Source organism: Panicum hallii, chromosome 3 (genome assembly GCF_002211085.1).
Source record: "Panicum hallii strain FIL2 chromosome 3, PHallii_v3.1, whole genome shotgun sequence".
Taxonomy (NCBI): Eukaryota; Viridiplantae; Streptophyta; class Magnoliopsida; order Poales; family Poaceae; genus Panicum; species Panicum hallii.
The window spans coordinates 13,299,502-13,321,167 of NC_038044.1; the positions used below are offsets into that span (position 1 = coordinate 13,299,502).

The 21,666-nt window shown below is 46.0% G+C and overlaps 3 protein-coding genes across 3 annotated transcripts; 1 reads left to right on the forward strand and 2 right to left on the reverse strand.

Annotated features, from left to right (window-relative positions):
• Window positions 1-937: 937 nt before the first annotated feature.
• On the reverse strand, window positions 938-6,370 carry LOC112887811 (protein STICHEL-like 4). Its single transcript, XM_025954079.1, has 6 exons — window positions 4,245-6,370; window positions 3,765-3,984; window positions 2,958-3,503; window positions 2,235-2,874; window positions 1,775-1,835; window positions 938-1,267 (listed from the first exon to the last, which is right to left on the reverse strand). Exons 1-6 carry the CDS (start codon window positions 5,958-5,960, stop codon window positions 1,175-1,177), a joined length of 3,276 nt encoding a protein of 1,091 aa, XP_025809864.1. The 5' UTR covers window positions 5,961-6,370; the 3' UTR covers window positions 938-1,174.
• Window positions 6,371-11,926: 5,556 nt separating this feature from the next.
• Window positions 11,927-14,790, reverse strand: LOC112884148 (ubiquitin domain-containing protein 2-like). The gene is made up of 4 exons (XM_025949499.1): window positions 14,537-14,790; window positions 13,283-13,405; window positions 12,620-12,739; window positions 11,927-12,528 (listed from the first exon to the last, which is right to left on the reverse strand). The coding sequence occupies exons 1-4, from the start codon at window positions 14,568-14,570 to the stop codon at window positions 12,464-12,466; spliced, it is 342 nt and encodes a 113-aa protein (XP_025805284.1). The 5' UTR covers window positions 14,571-14,790; the 3' UTR covers window positions 11,927-12,463.
• Window positions 14,791-15,037: 247 nt separating this feature from the next.
• LOC112884146 (ER lumen protein-retaining receptor A) lies at window positions 15,038-18,400 on the forward strand. The gene is made up of 6 exons (XM_025949497.1): window positions 15,038-15,292; window positions 15,372-15,637; window positions 16,880-16,995; window positions 17,720-17,793; window positions 17,880-17,943; window positions 18,034-18,400. Exons 1-6 carry the CDS (start codon window positions 15,202-15,204, stop codon window positions 18,068-18,070), a joined length of 648 nt encoding a protein of 215 aa, XP_025805282.1. The 5' UTR covers window positions 15,038-15,201; the 3' UTR covers window positions 18,071-18,400.
• Window positions 18,401-21,666: the final 3,266 nt, after the last annotated feature.

Genomic DNA, 21,666 nt, shown 5'->3' on the forward strand with positions numbered 1-21,666 from the left:
AATTTTTTCATACAGTATATAATGGTACTTACAGCAAATCAGGACAATTTATCATCTTTTGGTTGTTTCGACAGAATAAACCCCAGTAAGGTTGCAGATATCTATTGTTTCAAGAAAAAGTAGGAATTTTGGTAACACCGTGTAATATTCGTACAACAGTTTTTGAAGAAGAATAGTGAATAAGATAAATCTGATACAATTGGGTAACATTTAGACCAAAGGATGTGGCAATTGATCAATATATATTACTGAATTACAAAAGGAATGAAACTTCAAAAAAAAACGCTATGGTAATAATGCCCAGGAAGATAGATACTACTGAATGCTGGATAAGATCATGCTGAATCACAATAATATTTCTAGTGCCTCTGAATCAACCATGCACAACTATATCCGAGAAGAGGCATTACTGAAAAGGAACCCTGGGGCAACAAGGCGTTTCATATATGAATTTAGATACGGAAGCACACAAATTCATTCAGAGATAACAAGGCAATCCGAAAAATTATAATTTATCGCATGTCAACTAGTGGGTGCTGATGAGATGATACACTCAAGAGACAAAATTGTCGGTCACAGAGAGTTATATTCCGAACAAGAATACTGGGAGGTGGGAGACGAAGCTGACGAGTGGGGTCCACCTGGCAGTGAGAGGAGCTGCGGGACCCAGCTGTCGGAGAGGGGACCCAGCTGTCGGAGAGGGGGGGAGAGGAGCGAGGCAGGGGCAGCTTCATCTTTTCACAATGTACCGCCACGCTGGCACTGTAACCTGGTACGCCACGCACGAAAAAGATCCGTTTTGTGATAAAAATGTAAGATTTCTTCAATTCCCTCGAAAGCTTCTGGGCCCTCGTCTATTTCTGGGAGCACCTCTGATGCGGGGCGCCTTCTGCTACTACCACTTTGTCGTTAACGCCAGCAGAGACACAGGGTCAAATTACGGCAATGGCTTGGCTTCACATCAGAAAAAAGATCCTGGAGCAATTATTCCTAGTGTTCCACGGAAAAGAATGGGCTATGATGTTTCTCTCACCCTACATGTTACACACTAGCACTATATACTAGTACAGAATAGCACCAGCGCCTACAAATTTCTGCTACAGCTACAGTGAACAAGTAACGGATCCCAACTAAGTTAGCTACGTGTAAGTCTGGGGCAACCGCCCCCAACGTTTCATCTTGGAGATCTCACCGGAATGCACCTTCCGCACAAGGCAATCCTTGATAAAGCTCGTGATCTTCGTGTCCTGATCTTCAGTGCGGACAGCTGCAGTAAAAATGACTCGGTCAGTCAGAGGGTGAAAGTGGAAGGCGTCGCCACAAACCGAAGAAACGCGTGTTCAGATGGTAAGTTCAAAGAAGAACGAAAATGAAGTAATTAGAATGTCCAAACTCTCTATATATTTGTATAAACGAAGGGAATATGTTATAGTCCATGATATACAAACATTTGAAATTAACTAAAAAAAGACACAGCAGCCTACAGTTACTGCTATTATGTAGCCGTAAACTAAAAGTGTAGTCTTATGGTTGTTTCCTACGTGTTACGACACTTGGAAAAATGGATACCATATCGCAGAGTACTATTCAAGGATACCAACCAACAAGTCCCAAGCTACCCTGCATTTCTTTGTTACAACCATGTGATTTGTGACAATATTTCAGCATTTTATTATCCTGGCACATGGTTAATAATGACACCCAATTACTTTTTTTTAGAAAAGGAAAATAAAGAGAGAAAAAACTGGCCTGAGCATGCCATCAAAATCATTACCTTCCGTCTGGAAGTGCTTGAAGCTTTCCAACAAAGCAAATTGGATCTAGGCTCCAATTTCCTGCAAACATATTATCATTCAAAAATACATCAAAAGCCATCTTCTGAGGATTGAAATCTAGAATCTTGGACTTCAACATAATTTGCGTGTAGACTACTACTTGATCTAGGTTCCAAGCTTTCAAAACAGAATACTGAATGTATATGATAGTATATCATGCAGCATGGTGCATGGATCAAAATTAGGCCCCATATGTCTGATAGCTTTTGACTTTGTGTGGTACTGTTAGTGACCATTTTCATCTGAAGTATTCAACGATTGCAAGTACTAGATAACATTCCCAAGTGCTGGGCAGGCATGTTTACCTATACTTCTGCAAATTGCTCAACTAGTATAAGAGATGAACTAGCATAAGAGAATTGAAAGGATACGAATTAGTTGCAGCGTGGAATTACTTACAAATTATCTTGTTCTAGCTTTTCTGCAATCGATATAGCTTTGTGTCTAGACCAGCCACTTTGTTGAGAACAAGCTTCTGCCTGGTTAATAACATGAGCAAGGGATACCTTGCCTCTTACAATGTTCTTTTGCCGACCATGTTCATTATTCACATTTTTTCCTCTTCGAGGAACTTCTTGGTTCTGTGATGACAAACATTCTCCCCAGGCGCCCTTTTGTCTTTCGATTGACATAACAATCCCGTTATCTGGTTCAGCCCGCCAATCCATGTGAGATCCAACTTCAATAATTTCGCCTTCAGTCAATATGTGTGGATCAGATTGCATCCAGCGTGTCTGATTTGAGCTACCACCCTGGACCACATTGTCTTTTTGAAGCCTCGTAATTAAATTCTCGCCTCCAGAAGAAACTGAACTATGTTTAGTGAAAGACCTCCTCAATACCATATTTGAGCCATCCTCAGGGTAGGGAAAATTTACTGGAGCATGACCTGCTATCAGATCATCCTTTGATTCATACCGGATTTCAAGAATTATAGCAGAAGAAAGAACAGATTCAAATGCCTGCAGAATCTGGCCCCTATACTTCTCAGCTTTGGACTTATTTACACGAGAGCTGAATATTAATTGGACAGTTGGAGCTGCATGACCAAAAGAATCAAATGAAAGCATGACATCTTAGAAATGTTACAGTTATAGATGTACTTTGTCGAGTGGATCTTACCTGTGCCTAGGCTGACGGAAATCAGTCGACCCTCTCTAGCCAGCAATTTTCTTAATGAGTCTGACTGAACATTATCTAACACAACCTGCCAAATCATTTCACTGTCAGTTTTGCTGTACCTAGATCCTCCATTCACTCTATTAGCGCCCGTTGACAACACATGGCTGTCTGGAGTATGTTCCCCAGGTCTCCTTCCAGCATGGTAATTGCTTACCATATTGTTGCTGGAACCAGCCACTAGATTAACATCTCTATACTGCTGATTTCCAAGATCAGATCCTCTTGGTAAGCCATGGGTACCAGCATATATCTCACTATGATCCATAGCAGAGTTCCTTGCCATGTCTCCCTCTGGGCGGGTAAGCAGCCCCCGATTAAGACTCGTACTTGGGGATGAACTTGGCAATATATACTGTTTATCAGGAGCAAGCTGAAGCAGAGCAGCTGTAAGCCAGGTCATCTTGTCATTAGAGACCCTCAACTGTTTTTCTGCTTCAGAGAGTGTTTTCAAGGCCTGGCGTAGCTTTTCCATATCATCCTTTGATACTGAAATCAGTATATAGTTTTTTTCACAAACGTGATGTGTGCAATATGAATATTTACAGTAACAGGACTGATTGTAAGAGAGGAAAAGCTTGATAGACATAAGTAGTGCGGTACTGCTACTGACACTGTATTTTGTTGTGACGAAGAGATACAAATACATGACTAATAGGTAAATCAGGGAAAACAATTCTTAAGCAATCCATCAGTACTAGAAAACACTAGAGTATGAATTTGTTGATAAGAAAGGGCAATGCTGCTTACAGGTTGGACATTTGAAGAATTTTCTTCGCACTCTTTCTCGAGTGAATGTATAGGTGCCAGCAAGGATGTCAGTGATTATTGTAGCAAGTTGAGACATCAGGGCCAATGGCTCAACACCTGTTTCGGTGATATCTCGCAAGGTTTTCACTGTGTTCACTGTGTCAGCAGATAGTGCCAAATCAAGCAAATCAACCAACTTCTCATCAGAAACCAAGCCAACCTGTGGACAAGGGAACGATGTGTTGTTTTGTCAGCTAATTTCAAATGAAGAATTCAATATGGTAGTAGAATTATAAGTCGCGTAGGTGTCAAACGCTACACTTTGAAGCCACTATATTCTTTAGGAAAAAGTAATGCAAAAGAGGAGCTTGGCCATTTAAAACTAACATCACAGTTCTTAGATGCTACAGGTATTTAGCAAAGAAGAAAAAAAATGAGGGAACAAAGAAGAAATTTTGATGATTGTTGTTGGAAACTTACAAGTTCTTGAACAAGCGACATCGAAATTCTCTGTCCAAGCAAACTCAACTGATCCAGAGTCATCTCTGCATCCCTCAGTGACCCATCTGACCGGGAAGCGATAAGTTTCAATGCATCTCGATCAACATCCAGACCTTCACTAGTAGAAATCCACTGCAAAGTGTTGATAATGTCGCACTCCTTCAGCTTGGGGAAAAAGAACTTTTGGCACCTTGACACAATTATATGAGGGAGATCGAGATTGGGGCTGATGAGAATAAAAACTACACGCCGCGGGGCACGTTCGACGACCTTGGATATGACACTCCATGTATCAGGCGGCAATGTGTTGCAATCATCAATTATAAACACCCTGTGCTGGGATGGCATGGGCGAAAGCATCGCATTATCGAGGATATCCACAATGCTGTCCAGATCAATGTTACCCACCGGTCCAATCTCCAACAAACTCCTACTCTTGCCCAGATTGTGTGCAATACAAGAGGCACATGAGTCACAGGGCCTCGGGTGCTCAGCAGAATGGCAATTCAAGGCCTTTGCGAATACCCTGGCACACGAGGTCTTGCCTGTGCCATGTGGTCCGTAGAAGACGTACACCAGTCCAATCTTTTTCTTCAGAATGGCATTGGACAGCGCCTGCACCACCAAGCTCTGCCCAACGACGTCCTTGAAAGTCCTTGGAGCATACTTCTGTGTCAAGCTCCGGTGCCGACCACGGTGCGAGCCCCGTGACCTCTGCCCTGACCGTGCCTCGGATGCAATGTCAGAATCCAGCTCGCTACTCTTGGAGAAGATCCCGAGCTCCCCAGAGAAGCTACTAGAAATGCCACCGACGCCGTTGCGCACGCCGTCGACAAGCAGGGGCAGAGAGTCCGAATCTGAACTCGTCGAGGAGGTCAGCCTCGCGGTAACCGGGAAATGCGGGTGCGAACGCGACCCGTTCATATTACCGCACGAGGCCGCGGAGGTGGCGGCTTCGGACCTCCGCGCCGCCGACGCCGACTTGGGGTCGGAGAGGCCGCACGAGAGGCTGCGGCCGGCCATGTCGAGGATGGACTTGCCGCGGTGGTGGATGCGCGACCAATTCCATGGGATGCCGCACACGTTGCGCGACTCCTGCGACACCTGCTGCTGCATGAGCTCATTGCCACCGCCGTCGCCGTCCGCTCCGCCGGCGCCGAAGAGGTACCTGTTGCCGCAGACGGCCTCCTGGGAGCTGGAGTTGGCGGAGACGCGCGGCGCGGCGGCAGGGCGGTCCAGAGCGCCGGCGGCGGCCGCAGCGGGCGCGGCGCGCCGGCCGGCCCCACGCCTGAAGCGGCGGCGGGGCCGGCGGGCGGGCTTGGGGTGCGGGTTCTCCGCGAGCTGGTCGAGGAGCGTCTTGAGAGCGCCGCGGCGGGAGTGGTCGTCGGGGTCGGGGTCGGCGGCGACCCTGCTGTTGTTGTTGTTGGACGCGGAGTCGACGGAGCGGCGGGTGCAGGGGTCCCGCAGCGAGCGCGAGCGCTGCAGGGCGAGGAGGTCCCGCATCAGCGCGGCCGACGCCGAGGCGGAGGATCCCGTCGGGCTGCGCCTCCGCCCGGACGCGCCGTGCGCGTGGTGGTGGCGCAGGTGGATGCAGCTGGTCAGGTGCGCGTGGCCGCGGAGGTGGTCTCCTCCTCCGCCGCCGCTCCCCGCCGCCACCGGCGCCGTCGTCCGGTCTGGCGGTGCCGGCGCCGGCATTGCGCGGATTCGAACTCTCCCCCCGCCTCTCTCCCTCTTTCCGGCTAGACCATTTCGGGGCTACAGGCTACTGACGATGAGCGCTTCCGCTGGGGACTCGAGAGTGGCGTCACGTTCCACGGCAAGGCCGAGATGGGGATGGTGGTGGCCAAGTTGGAGGCGAGGTGGGCGCGGCCCCCTCTCCCTCGGGGCGGGTGCGGGACTGGCTGTGCGCCTGCGACGTCGCGTCCGCGGCTTAGGCGTAGGGGAGTAGGGGACAGCAGGGCACGGCTGCCACGGCCGATCTGTGGATTTCAGGATTGCCGTTCGGCGGCTCGGCCGTTGCCCGCCGGCTGGTGGTTGGGGTAGCCGGGTAGCTCACTCGCAGACAGTCGGCATCCAGATGGCTCGGCCACCATTGGGAGAGGCTAGAAACTTCTGCTTCTGAAATCTGAAGCATTTTCTGCTCGCAAGCGCTGTGTCAGACAGTTCGTGCCCTCCGGTCTTGAGATTCCAGTACACTGCTGGGTAGAGGTTCCCGGCAGCACGCTTCCATGCTTTTTTCCGAGTACCAGCGTTCAGCGGGCAAGATGAGTGGTGCAGTTCGGCTTCAAAAAGGAACGGTGCACCACTGCGGGCATGCTTTGTTTTGATCCCAATTCCCATCTCCACGATTGTTTTGGTCTCTTCCTTTTTGTCTCGTGGTACTGTTTTCAAAATGGCTCCCTCTTCTTACCCTCACATGGCGGGGATGGGTAAGATCATATTTTATGGCTCCCTCTTCCACTGTCCTAGCAGCATTAGGTCCTCTTTGGTTGCAGAGATTAAAAATAAGTTCTCATTACATTGAATGTTTGAACACCAATTAGAAGTATTAAATATAAGATAATTATGAAACCAACTGTATAAATGGAGGCTAATTCGCGAAACGAATCTATTAAGTCTAATTAGTCCATGATTGGATAATGCTATGCTACAGTAAACATGTACTGTGATGGATTAATTAGATTTAATAGATTTATCTTGTGAATTAGTCTCTATTTATGCAATTAGTTTTATAGTTAGATCATATTTAATTCTCTAATTGACATCAAGTATATGCGATGTTACGATGTTATACGGACTAAAAATAAAAGTCACACTCTTATATTACCGTGTGATTACTTGTCAGATCAATCGAATGGTCACCACTTCTCAGATCACGCGTTTACTGCCCCCATAACTATGCGTAGGCGTAGCACAGCGCCGCGAGGGACTGTACGAGCAGCACGAGGACCTCTTGTCTCCTCACACGAGACGAGGCACGCAGCCATGTCTCTTCGTCGTACTCGTCCTCGCCCACATGTCCCCCGGTCCCTTCCCAGCGGGATCGGACGGAATCCAGAGGCCCTCCGTTCCCGCCGCCGCGTTCACCGCCACCCACGCCAACCGTCCGATCGCCAACGAAAAAGGATAACTGCCGTTGGTAGTGGTCCCACGGGCGAGTGACCGCGGCCGGTGGGCGCCCCCGAGCGTAGATGCGTTGAATTGATGGACAAAATGATCCCGGCGTCCAGCAGCCGGAGAAGAAAGAGAGAGTGAGAGATGGCGACGGCCGCCAGCGACGGGGGCGCAGCCCACGTGGCCGCTGGCGGGCCGAACGGCTAGAAGGGGGCGGAAAATGCTAGGCCCACACGACGTGGCCCAGGAAAAGGCGCGACGGGACAGGTGTTTGCGATTAACTTCAATTTTTTAAGTTCCGATCACATTAGATATCAATTAGTACTAAATATGAGCTGATTATAAAACTAATTGCTAAATAGATACTAATTTAAACCTAATTAATCCACCACTAGCATATAGTTACTGTAGCACAATATTATCAAATCATAAACTAATTAGGCTGGATGGATTTGTCTCTTGAATTAGCCTCCATTTATGCGATGGATTTTGTAATTAGCCTATATTCAATACTTTTAATTGGTGTCTAAATATTCAATGTGATGGGATTAAAGTTTAGTCCATGTGAACTAAACATGCCCTTAGTAAATGTATGTTTTTGTTTTGCTAGGGTGACCAAAAAGGATCCGATCTGATCCAAAATTTCAAATCTTCGTGTTGGGTATAGATGACCAAATGCACCACAAGATATAGCAAGGCGCTAGCATGACACAGTCCGGCACTGCGTGCTATCTCGCCGGTCCAGGCACGACGGCACGGTTGGCCTAACGGCTCTGTGCTAGCTCGAGCCCGATGTCCGATGGTGGCGGCGCATGAGTAGGGTAGCGGCGACGGCGGAAACGCACGGAGGGCGGCGCCGTCGGCGTGCGACGAGCAAGCAGGGAAGCTAGGGGAGGGGCGGCGGCAACAGCGCGCGAAGCAGGGAGAGCGGTGCCGGAGCGCGAGAAGAGAAGCGAGGGCGGTGGCAGAGCGTGCGGCGAGGGCCAAGGGGAGAGGCGGTGGTCGCGCGGGCGGCGGGGAGGGGAGGCTGCACAAGACTATAGGAGTGAGAGAGCCAGAGAGAGAGGAGAGGCTGCATGGGAGGGAGGAGAAGGGTGGCGGCTGAGCGCTTGAGCCGATGGGGAAGAGGGAGAGCCAGAAAGAGGAGAGGCCGCATGGGAGGGAGGAGAAGGGTGGCGGCTGAGCGCTTGAGCCGATGGAGAAGAGGGGAGAGAGATTCAGGTTTGAAGATGTGGGAAGTAATACGTCTTGGTTCATTAGTTGTGTTGTGCTCGTGTTGACATTATGTGTTGGGGTTTTGGCTCACCATGATAATACGATCGTGTCGTGCTGGCACGGGCACCATGACCATCGTATCAGCCGAATTCGTGTAATGTTTTTAGTATCATATCCCGTGCAGCCTAGGAGGCACAGTCTGTTTGGCTATCTGTAGTGCTGAGGTGGCACAGCAAAAGTTTGTGCTCGCGAGCGCAGCTGCGATCGCGAAACGGCAGGGTGCTGGCAACCGCAGCCGGAAATGGCCCGAGTGGTTTGCTCCCTGCCGGTGCTACCTAGCACCGGCAGTCTGGCACCTGTGGCGACTAGCATGGCACAGAAGACGAGGAACGTCATGATCCACGTTCCACGCAACGCGGCTCTCCCTCCACCCGGGTTTCAATTCCAATCCGGTTGGAGGGGCGCGGTCTGCAGAACCAGCGCAGAGGTAGCTTGAGCTCGCCGCGAGTCAACACCTGAAGCTTGCCTGCCTGTTACTCCTCCGTAAACTGGACCATCCGGTGAAAACGCGTCGAGATCGATGGACGGCTGGCCTCGATGCGTGCGTGCCATGGCACGGAAGCGCCAAGCGTAGATGCCACTCTACAGCGCCGCAAGTACGAGAATTAACGGCTGCTCGTCCTCCTCTCCTACGTTAATCACTCTGGCGATTGGTCTGGAGAACGGTTAGACTGCTCCGTAGCTGTACTCAGTTTCTTAACTCTCACTCAAACCGACTTCACAGTCATAGCACTGGGCTACTCGTACATACTAGTACTACGCAGTGGGCACGCACGAACAACAGTTACCGCCGTGCCGGAAGGAACCAAACTGGCTAGCCGCCTGGCCTAGGCCCGGCTACCTACAAGTATAAGGGCAGCTCGCGGTCGAATTGAACTAGCAGAGTTTGATGTTTGTGCTACGATTCATAGGCTGCAATGCAAAATTGTTTTCAAGGGACCCTCAACAAAAATAAAGTACACCAAGAAACGCAGCACTTTCTTCCCTCACCCTTCGTCCCCTTTGTCTTTCAACTTCGTGGGACCCGCTTTCGTGGCTTAAGGTTCGAATCGAAAACTCGATTCGATTTTGGTTTCTGACACCACGAGTCGAATCTTACTATGTGCTGAAGCGCCCCATTTGCACAGGGACTAAAATGTGATATAAATATTAGTCCCAGAAAGGTTGGTACACATATTTATTATATCAGATGATTCAGTCTCGATACAAATCCCACGGTAAAGGTCAGAGTGATCCAAAACCAAACAAGATGCAACCAAATCAAACTAAAGGTGCCGAATACGACTACTATTATCCACATGCAGCACTCAGGGCTGCACGGCAGCAGAATCATCTTTAATAGCCCAACACCACAGGCAAGTTGGGTGCAGACGCGACGAACTACTCGAAATCTTCACTGGCGATGAAGTCCGAACCTTCCTTTGAAATAGCAACAGGGGTGAGTACAAACATTCTCAGCAAATCCAACCCTGCCCCAAGGAGGGGAATAAAAGAATACATGCATAAGGATAATTCAAGAAAAAGGTTGCGGTTTGCTTTCCATAAAGCCAGTTTTATACACATGCAAGGTTTATCTAGTAACTTAATTTTTGTAAAACAAGTTGTTGCCATAATGATGGTAATTATGAAAGAGTCGGGTGATCCTACACAAAAGATTCAAATTTTAAGTGCTTCTGGACACCCCGTCCACATCAACATACGGCACACGCGCCATCATTTCCAAACCAAAATCCAACACGCTTTACTTACACCAAAAGAGTTTACCCCGTTCCCAAAACTAGTCAAAGTGACCAAGCCATTGTTAAGGTACACAGGCTTGCATGCACATGGGCGTCGCTCGAAGCCACTGTTAACGTATACAGGCTACTAAGAAGTGTTGAGTGTGTGCAGCTCGTGTGCGTGACAGTGTACTGGTTAGAGAGGGAGCAAGAGAGATTAGGAAAGGAGGAAGATGATTGGCTACCTTGGTAGATTGAGAGAGGAAATAATTAAATGGAATTTAGGCAATGACGAAGGAGTTGAGCCCATGAGATAAGTTTTGCAAATAGGTTTTGAAAATAGTTTTGAATTCGAGTGATTTTTGAATTTGAATTTTTGGGCTGTTACAGTGCTTTGTTCGATTTACGTCGGTCACGATTCGATTTTCCTCCCTCACGCCTCAACCATCATAATGGCCCCCGCCCGTACTGACAGTCTGATAGAGTGGCCGGTGGCGGTCACAGTCTCTGAAGCTAGGCCGCTAGGGTACGGTGGTGACCTCGCACCGGTCATGGAAAGGAGTTGGACCATTGGATGGAATGCTGCATTACAACACTTGCTGACACTATCAAAGTTTACTGTATTTTGTCACGCAGTTCACTACGCGTAGGTTCGTGCAATACAATCGAGACTGCTAAGCCCTTCGTGTAGGTTCCGGAATGCGGGAACAACAACTCAACAAGGCACTTGAGCTTCACTTCTTATAAATAAGCAGAGAAAAATGCCACAGCTACTGTTTCATCATGGGCAAATTCAGCCCCTCCTCTTTGGCTCTTTTTCTGGGCCCCTGACTTGACAAACCCCACTGTACAGAGTGACCTCTGGAGGCTGGAGGCATACATAGCCCCGTTTAGATTGCAAGTTTTTATAACTTTTGGATCTTTTTGATACTGTAGCACTTTCGTTTGTATTTGACAAATTTTATCTAATTATGGACTAACTAGGCTTAAAAGATTCGTCTCGTGATGTACAATTAAACTGTGTAATTAGTTATTTTTTTTACATACATTTACTGCTCCATGCATGTGTCCCAAAATTGATGTGATGGAGAGAGAGTGTAAAAATTTGGAATTTGGAAGTGATCTAAACAAGGCCATAATGTGATAATGTCAGCTCAATGTGATGTGATCATATCGAACTTCCGACGAGTCCATCTCCAGTTCTTCTGCTGGCTGGTTGGTTTTACCACGCCAGTTCGGCAGATCCGCCGTTGCCCTGCCGATCAGATCTCAGATCCGACACTACCAAGCTGCGCGGGATTGATTCCAAGAAGCCTAGGCTAATCATGCGCGACCATGATTAGCCGGTTTCTTCGGCAGCTTCATACTAATCTTATCCTGCCAGCCTACTTCATTTGGCAGCATCCTGTCACTGTTGTTCTTGCCAGGCATTCTCAGCTTTTCACGACTTCTTTAAGATGGCATTTCGCCGCGGCTTCGGAACAGCTCGTCTCCTTAATTCTCAGCACAGACAACGGCCACTTAGATGCAGAAATTTAGATAAACGGCACTGTATTTTGCAACAGGCATGGGGTGCAGTGTTTCTCTAAGTACAACAGATGACTGGTAGTACATATACGCATCAAAGTCAGCAATCTCCTTTATAAGCGACTTCAGTAGCAGGTTTACGACGTGCTCCATCCGTCTAAAAAATACAATTCTCGTTTCCCAAGGAGTCGAACAATTTTAAATTTAACCGAATTTATACATTTTAAGTTTAATCAAATTTATATAAGATAGTATTAATATTTATTTTACAACATAACTATCATTAAATTGATCTTGTAATATATTTTCATACTAAATCTATTTGAAGACACAAATGTTAGTAACTTTTTGTATAGATTTGGTTAAACTTAAAATTGTTTGACTCATCGGAAAGCAAGAGTTATATTTTTTTTAGAACGGAGGGAGTAACCAATAAGATTTACTATACAGTGGCTAAAATGAGGTTGTTGCCTCCGAAAGTTGCAATCAGAGTCAGCGACCAGATGAACATCTTAACATAATTTACGTGGCCCTCCGTTTGTGTTCTAAGTCTTCGTTCAAGATTCAACCGTCATGGATCAAATTAGTTGGCTCGCTCAGAACATACTTCGGCAGTTCATACTTGGCACCTGCAACATGGAGTTCTCAGTTTTAGGATCGGTACTGAACAAGTCGTAAATAAAAAGAGAATCAAGAATTTGGAAATTAAGACATGCTCACCTCTCTCGTCGTAGCAAAGCGTCATGTCGGGGTTTGAGACGATGATCCCAGCACTGTCCACTATGGTTTGTGCAAGGGCTAAATCAGATTCTGCAGCAACTTTAAGAGCATCCCATATCTCTGGACAAACAAACAATAACATATTACAAATTAAAAGTGATGCAAACGAAGGTGTCCTTTCATAGTAAAAACTGAAAAACATGGCTTCCAAACTTTAGGCAACGATTACAAAGTAAGTTTGCATTTGGCCAGTATCAACAACTTGCGAAAAATTTAGAATTGCCAAACCAAACCCTCGAACTAAAGATTACTCATAACTGGTACCTGAAAAAAACCGAGTAATGGTCAAGTTCACACTAAGACTAGGTTCTTATTTGATATGAAGCCAGTACTACAAAATGAAGGGCTCAGTATTATTTCTGCTGAAGAATTGAGATTACATCGAACAACTACAGTGCTGATTTTAATAAGGATAATAATTGTGTAATAACTAGATAGGTCAAAGAAAACATCTGCCAGTTATCATGAAAACATTGAAAAACAAGATAGAAGAAACCAGCAATTGGAGACTAGCAAAATGAAATCAAGTTGAAAGAATCATGCAGCACACATCAACAGAAGAATTAGTAATGTTCAACTTTGCCTAAAAAGTTATAAACACACCTTTTTGGCCACCATAATGCGGAGCCGTGTCCCAGAATTCATCACGCATCTGTTTGAGTTGTGCTTGTGTAATTGGTTGAGTGTGCTTCCAAGCCTTAGGCTTTTTCAGCTTCTTACTGTTCTCTGTATTCATGAAAATATCCCTTTACGTTCTTTTATTGGATAGCAGGTCCAAAGGCACAAAGTTATCATGTTAAAGAATACCGCTAAATGCTAATAGCCTCAAAAGAGAAAACATCCCATATAACCTATCAAGATGTCATGGTGCTACCATGCTAGGACACAGCATACTCAAGACGAAATCTGGATCCAGAAACTGTTGGGAACTGAAGGATGTAAATTATCTTTAGTCAACTGCAAGACTAACTCATACCACAATTTTCTTCACAATCTTCGAGAAAGTTGCGAATGGATGGCTCTTTGCAGAACAGGATAACGGAAAATTAGTCTTAATTAAACTCTCTGTGTGTACAATGTGAGCAAAGTTACCATTAATTGAACGCACATATATGATGCCGAAATTAGGAATCATCACAATAGCTAAAATTATTCTGTAAGTTTCAAATTGTGAGCACAAGTCCTTACAAAGAATAGTGCTTCTGTTCTGAAATGCGACACCTAATAAAGTGCTTGGAACTAGATAAGGCACTGGCAATAAAAAATGCAAATTTTGCACAATCCATAAATAAGTTCTTTTGGCCTACGGTCAGAATAAACCGTCACTTCGCCGCACTCAAAATCTCATCTTAGCTTTTATTAGGTACAAACAAAATTGCTTTTGTCCTGCTAGAGAATATAAGCCATCACTTCAGAGTTCAGATGCCCTTTTGAACATGATAATGGTATCCATTTATCCCTCCACTAAACAATATTACCACCGTGATGCAAGAGTATCTCCTAGTACTGACTCCACTAGTCTAATAGCATTACCAAATTTGGACGATTACATCTATGGGAATCAACAGTTGCGACAAATCTAAATACAAAGATCATCGAAGTAATCCGCCACCAGAGACAATTTGCTAAATTTCCTCCCGATTAACACTTCTGCAACTAAATTCTTGCATGGCTGATGAATAGATGTCCTCAAACCATGGGATTTAGTATCACTCGATCAAGAACCAAGACGGCAAAGAACAAACGATCTAATCCTACTCCTAACGGCAGCGCCTGGAAACAACTCAAACCGATCTTAGCGCCGAACAATCCAGAATCAAAGACCACCAATCAGCAAAGCAAACACTAAGAAGTTACCATCGACTTTGGGAGTGGATCCAGCGCAGCCCATGGCGATGGGCGATCAGACGCTCATGGGACGGGCGTTCCAGAAGCTTCTGGAAGCGCAGCCGGATCTCGCGCCGGGAGAGGCGGGTGGAGGCCTGGAGGGGGAAGGCAGAGAGCGGCGGATTAATAAGTGGAAGCAGGAGGGAGTAGGAGACGCGAAGCATCAGCGGCATGTGATGTGAGAGCCTGTGCAAAGTGAAGGCCAGAGAGAAAAAAGCCGATGAGGTGACGTTACCGCGCAGGTGAGGTGCCCGGCCACGTCACCTCTGATCGCTGCCCCCACCACGTAGCCCCACACCCTATAGCTACACCAACTTCACGGCGCCATGACTCGCCACCTCTAACTGACGCGTGGGACCTGCGCCGAGGCCCACGCGTCGCTCGCGCCTCCCTCCACGACCTCTCTTCCTGCACCCACCTCACTGGCCCAGCAGAGTCACTGATGTGTGGTCCCCACAGTATAGGCTCTGTCCTCACCGGTCCACGACGCTGGCACCTCCCTTCCCGTTCCTTCCTGTGCTGGCGTCCTGCCTACCTCCGCTCCGCCATTCCTCTGCGCATCTGGAGCTGTTGTTTCTAAACCCACAAACCCTAGCCGCTGCGCCGCCGGCGCCGCCACCGCCGGCGCCGCAGCCATGAACGCCTTCCGGTTCCTCGGGGACATGACCCACCTCTTCTCGGTCCTCGTCCTCCTCCTCAAGATCTACGCCACCAAGTCCTGCTCAGGTAAGCCGTAGCTGCGCTAGGGTTTCGGCCGCCGGTTAGGGGAGGCTCTCCGCTGACGGATCTGGGCGCCACCGCGCAGGGGTGTCGAGGAAGACGCAGGAGCTGTACATGTTGGTGTTCGTCGCGAGGTACCTGGACCTCTTCACGGACTACCTCTCACTCTACAACTCGGTGATGAAGGTGGTGTTCATCACCAGCTCGGCGGCGATCGTATGGTGCATGCGCCGCCACCCGCAGGTGCGCCGAACGTACGACAAAGAGCAGGACACATTCCGCCATGTGGTTCTCGTCGCTGCCGCATTCCTTCTCGCGCTGATATTCAACGAGCGGTTCACCTTCCGGGAGGTCATGTCTTCTCTCTTGCTGATCTTCCTGGATTACTTATCACAATGTTGAATTGATGTTTTTACTGGACGCTTGATGAAATTGAAGTTATGTTAATTTGTATGCTTTGAGAAATATGATATCATCTAGTAAAATAAGAAATATGGTATCTTTTGCATAGTTAATTTGTCCAGTCATTTTATTACTAGAACTGTAGAAGCTATTACACAACTGCAACTGGCATGTTTGAAAAACTGTTTTCCAGTGATGTCTTATAGTTCGTCAGCCAAATTAGCTGAGTGTGTCTGGTGGCGATTTGATGACCAATCACATAGAATTAGAATTGTTCCAAAAATTCTTCCACACAGTCATTGACAGAGTATCCTAAAAGGGTATTTCATGCCAGTCAAAGGTAATCCATCACATAGGACCATATCTAATCAATTTCATGCTATTCAAAAGTGATCTGAGATAGTTGAAGAAGACCTAGCAAACTGCCTGCAGATTGTACGTGTACGTGATAGATATATTTGCTGGTGGTCAGATTTTCAGATTCATCTTGTGATTTGACATGTTGATCTATTTAACAGAGTATCTATGTTACAGTACAAAACTTGATGATTAGTTTGCTGAAGGGTATTGCAATCCTAGAATATAAAATTGTAAAGAGAAGAGCAACTAAAACAGCATCTAACTCTATGAAGTTGACTTATAATTGATCAGCCTCCCTTCACACTATGTAAAAAAATTTGTAAGGTTCCATTGCTTTGTACCTTTCTTCAGTATAGGTACATATCTTCTTTATTAGTAACTGCCTGTTTTGGGAAAAATATCGTTCCTTATTGTCTTTGCTGGGATTATTATACTCTCTCCGTTTTTATTTACATGTCGTATTAGGTTTGTTCTAAGTCAAAGTTAGCTAACTCTGACCAAGTCTATAGAAATATATAGCAACAACTATACTATCCAACATATGCACCATCAACCTATACTTCATGTTGGATTCAATGAAACAAATTTGGTATTGTAAATGTTATTATTTTTTCTATAAATTTGGTCAAAGTTGACCAAATTTGACTTAGTACAAACCTAATACGACATGTAAATAAAAACAGAGGGAGTAGCTACTAAAATGTAAGTTCCATGATAACATATCAGAATCATAAATAGCATAAGTTATTGCATACGCTGAAATTGTTACTAATTATTCCAAAGATTCATTGACAGAGTATCCCAAAAGGCTAAAATACTGTTACTTTGCAGATATGCTGGGCATTTTCAATCTATTTGGAAGCAGTGGCAATTCTCCCGCAGTTAGTGTTACTCCAGAGAAGCAGAAATGTGGATAACTTGACTGGACAATATGTTTTCTTCCTTGGGTATGCTTTTTTTTTTTTTGCTCCCTGCAGGCAATTTGCTATTTTTCTGAACACCACATATAACAAGGAAAATACAAATCAATTTACAGTTCACGCTGCATTGAACTAGGTACTCTGATGTTAAATCTATCAGCATTTAATAGTTATACATAACTTTAATAACTGGCACAAACCTTTGTTTTACAAATAGAATAATTTCAGACAATTGTATACGGCGAAGTTACTATATTTTCTTTAGATATGTATCCATGATATGATTCAGAGCTAACTGTTGAATGGCGCTCTTCACTTTCTGGATCTCCGACTGGTGCTATAGATTATAGTAATGGACTACTGCGTGTTATTTGGAGTTAATATTTCAGAGGTAGGGATTGTGTTTGTTAGTGCTGCCCCGTCAGCCTGTCGTAAGTAGTATGTATGGAATAGTTTTGAAGTTTGGACAAGAATCTTAACCTTTAAGCCAGGAAAGCATAACTTTTTAGGCATGCACTCTGTGCAATTATTATTTTGTTATTTTACCATTTGAATTATACTTGGGACTGTTGTTTTGTAGTGGATGTGCAGTTTAACATATTCTTCTTTCCAGGAATGGACAAAGTTTATAATAATCAAAGTTTCATCATGAGACAAGAAACACATTATTTAGAAGACTAATTTTTCTTCACACTTTTCGGTTCTCTTGCTACCTTGTGCCTTCATAATAACACCATCATTATTTTATCAGGGCCTATCGTGCGTTCTACATTCTAAACTGGATTTACCGTTATTTCACGGAGGGTCATCAGAGCAGATGGATCCGTAAGTTGTCACTTTTCTATGTGGTGTTTTATCTCTACACTTTTTTTTTTCAGAATTGCTGTCCACTAATGGTCTATCTCTTTCAGCTTGGCTTGCTGGTTTGGTGCAAACAGCTCTGTATGCAGATTTCTTTTACTACTACTTCTTAAGGTGAAATGCATACTATTGTGAATTGCCACATATCATTAACATACTATTATTTGCTACTGAGTATTGACAATTCAATGTCGATCATTGCAGTTGGAAGAACAACGTGAAGCTCGAGTTGCCTGCTTGAGCATGCCTTGATGTGCCGAAAGAATGTGCACACCACGTGACTCAAGTGTTCTAGAAATTAGTTGATTATATGGGCAGGGAGAGACTTGGTAATGAGGTGGAGCAGTTGCAATTGATACCATAGTCTTGCCTGCGAGAATTGATATTTGTGTTTCCCATGGCAAAGTCTATACGTTTCAGAAGCTAACAGTTGCTGCTGCACAGAAGTAGACTAGCCCCTTTTTGTACCTGCTACCTTTGATATGGAAAATCACATACAATTTCAGTTGGTCTGTTGTTTACTCTCGCTCTGTTTCACTCGTCGGAAACAAAAACATATGATTCCAGTGCTCATGCCCGTTTTTGTAAAACCGATATTTTCTGAACTACATGCATTTCTGGTGATCCGCTGTACCGGAAATTGCTGCATCGACAGTCAGCTCGCGTCAGTGTGTTGTTTGTTTACTTGGCAGGCTTGATGATTCGGTTGCGCATAGTATGTGTTTGATGGTGGTGCGAGTTGTGCGATTGGGTATCTTTGCCCTAACTTACGCTGTATCGTACCAGATCGTTTACGAAATCTGGACGTGCGTTTATCTGCTGAAACTATCTAGTACTTGTCAACACATGCTGGAAGATACCAATAGAAGAACTGCACTTTCTTTGGTCTGGATTGGGTTGGGCTCATTGCCTAGACATGGTTGAATCACCCGCGCGGCACCATCTCGCATCACACATCTTTCGGAGTCTGGATCTGTCTACCTGTTTGTATTTGCACACTCTAGAAGGTACTCCTAGCAATGCTAGCAACATAGTGCCTGGACCTGCAATGGCTTTGTTCTGGACCGGGGCCATGTGCCAAATCATGGCTGAATCACTGGATGTGGGGTTCATCGGTCGTCGCGTCAACTCCGATGCCCAAACGTTTATGGCGGCACAACTCTTTGCCTCTTCCGTCATCCGTTTCCAGCTTTAGCTCCGCAGTCAGAAGCATCGATCCGTTCAGCAGATTGGATACTCTCCCATCGTTACGTCTGCTAACTGCCGTCTGCCGCCACTACGAGTCCACGAGACCACGACCAATCTGCCTGCCTTGTGAGCTGCGACTCGAAAGGGGCCTTCGAATCAACATCATCCAGGGTTCACTCATCGGATCGCCCGAGAAAATCGTGCGCTACACATCACTCAATCAAAGAAAAATAAAAAAAAATCGTGCGCTAATTCGTCGGTTGCTCCGGGGTTCAGCCATCCCGGCTGCTGCTTCACAGTCCACACCGTCACCGGACTTGCTAGTGGTTTTTTCAGAATAGTGTGCGAAAAGCCAAGAAGGCGGACGCCGTCACTGGCGGTTGAGGCATCAAAGGGAAGCGATGACAGAAGCACTGAAAACACGTCATTCCCTAGCTTCGCCATTCCGATCACATGGAGACAGGATCTCGCAGATGTCAGCAGTGCACAGTGGTCCGATTTGGCCAACTGCGCATGACTGATAAATGTATTCCCTAGCTTCTCCATTAACCGCCCATCCATGCCCCAACGCCCGATCCTGCCGGCCGGGCTTTGACATTGCTGCGACTCTCTTGTCTACTATCCCAGGTGTCTGTTAGGTCATTGTATCTGAGGTCAGTAAAGCCACAACCCATGACTACCTCCTGGAAGCCAGCCATTGCTCCAAAGTGAAAAAGACACCACTGACAATCTGGCACATTGGACTGATCCAATGGGGTGGATCACAGGAACATTTAACCTAAAAAGATTGTTGCCGGTGACTAGGTTCATAGCCTGATGCATCATCATCCAATCGTTGATTAAACCTTCATAACCTACCGTGGGGTCATTAAGTGTTTAAAGGGGCTGCTGATAACTAAAATCTTTAGTTAGGAGATTGCTTTTTTTAGTGAGCAGGTTTGTAATGCTAATGCATTTTGCCAACCAAGTAGCAGTTCAGCTCGCAAGATATGGTGATGTTAAAATGAAATGTGTCATGACTTGTGTAACCACTTGCATTATATCTAAATTACTTACAAGTAGTCTTCATCCATGGCTAGAAACTGTAAGGCAGCTTAAAAGGAGCTCCATAGGTTGCAAGGGGTAGGAGGCTCCAGCCCTCACCCTCGATTCGTCCCTACATTTTAGCCATGGCCGCGCATGATTGATAAGAAAAATCTTGGTAACTGTGTACATCAAGTTTCATGCTGATGAAAGCCAACTCTTTTCTCAGAAATTGTATGTTATGTTACCGTTTTTTGTCTCAAGGCATGTCATTTAATGAAATTTGAATCTCCATAAAACTTGCATTGTCAATTGCCTTATAATGACTCGATGTAAAAACTATTGAGTTCTACGCTGTGACCAACTGCCCAGATTTGTCTCTAATGAAAAAAAGCTCGTCAGTCAGCTGATTAACAGGTTCAGATTAGTAGGTTCTCAGCGATGTCACGTACTCACAATTACCTGAATCAGCCGTCTGTTAAAAGAACAACGGAAATCCCATTTCGGGGCAGCTTTAACAGTTTGGGCACGCATGGGGCAGATTTTGTACTGTACATAGTGACTACAGAATTCTGATGCTTTGCTACTGCATGTAAAAAAAAATGAGATACTTCTATATGAATAGAAGAAGTACAGAGCCCATATGTCGTCTGAAAAAGAAAACTTTTGAGACCGGCAGTTGGACGTCAAGAGTTCTCCACCGGTAACTAGGAATATTCCGTTAGGTGCCGGGAGGCTTTAAATGGAGCTCGCCCCTCGGCCCCATCGGCACGACAGCACGAGCAACACATCATAGTCTGTCTCTGAAAGCAAAGCTGGTAGCCGACTAGGCAAGCGGCAAGCCGAGCCAAGGCCAGGCGCCCTCCTCCGACCAGAGCAGAGCAGAGCCGAGCGAGGAACGCAGCACCACCCCGCTTCCAAGTTCCAATGGGTTCACGCGGCGGCAACGCTTCCTTGCGGCTCGTGTCGGCGTGCCTTGCCCTGTGCCTGCTCCTGTCTCGCTTCTCGCCGTGCGAAGGCCGCAAGCTGCTGGTGGCAGAAGAGGAAGGTGGCAAGGCGATGCACTTCGAGGGCGACCCGGTGCTCAGAGTGGCACCGTCGCCCCGCATCGGCTACGGCCCAGGTGCTGTTCTCGGAGGTCGACCTGGTGCCCAGAGTGCCCACCAGGGCCACGCGATTGATGCGTTGTTGCGTTCCGTGCCACATCTTGGCCCAGGTCTTGCTTCTGCAGAGTTCTCGTCTTCTTCGTTTCTCTACGAAGCTGCACCTAGGGATGGTAAAGGTTTTAAAAATTTAACCTAACAAATTTAAAATCAGGCTAAATAAAGATCAGATCAAAATATTATATATTTTTAACTAAAACAAGTAAAGACTAAGTTGGATTTGTGAAGTACTACATATAAGAATCATGATACTTCCTCCGTCCTAAATTATTATCGTTTTGGTTTAATTTGACGTTAGATGGAGTACATTACCATCTTTGTGTGTGCTTGTACATTTTCCCCAGTTGATACAGGGAAAAGGAGCACGCGAATTATCCTTTCCAAATGGTGGAAGGATAGAGGTGTGGAATCTGGATGCACGTTTTTTTTTTAATTTATGTACTTGTCTGTATTTACACACGCT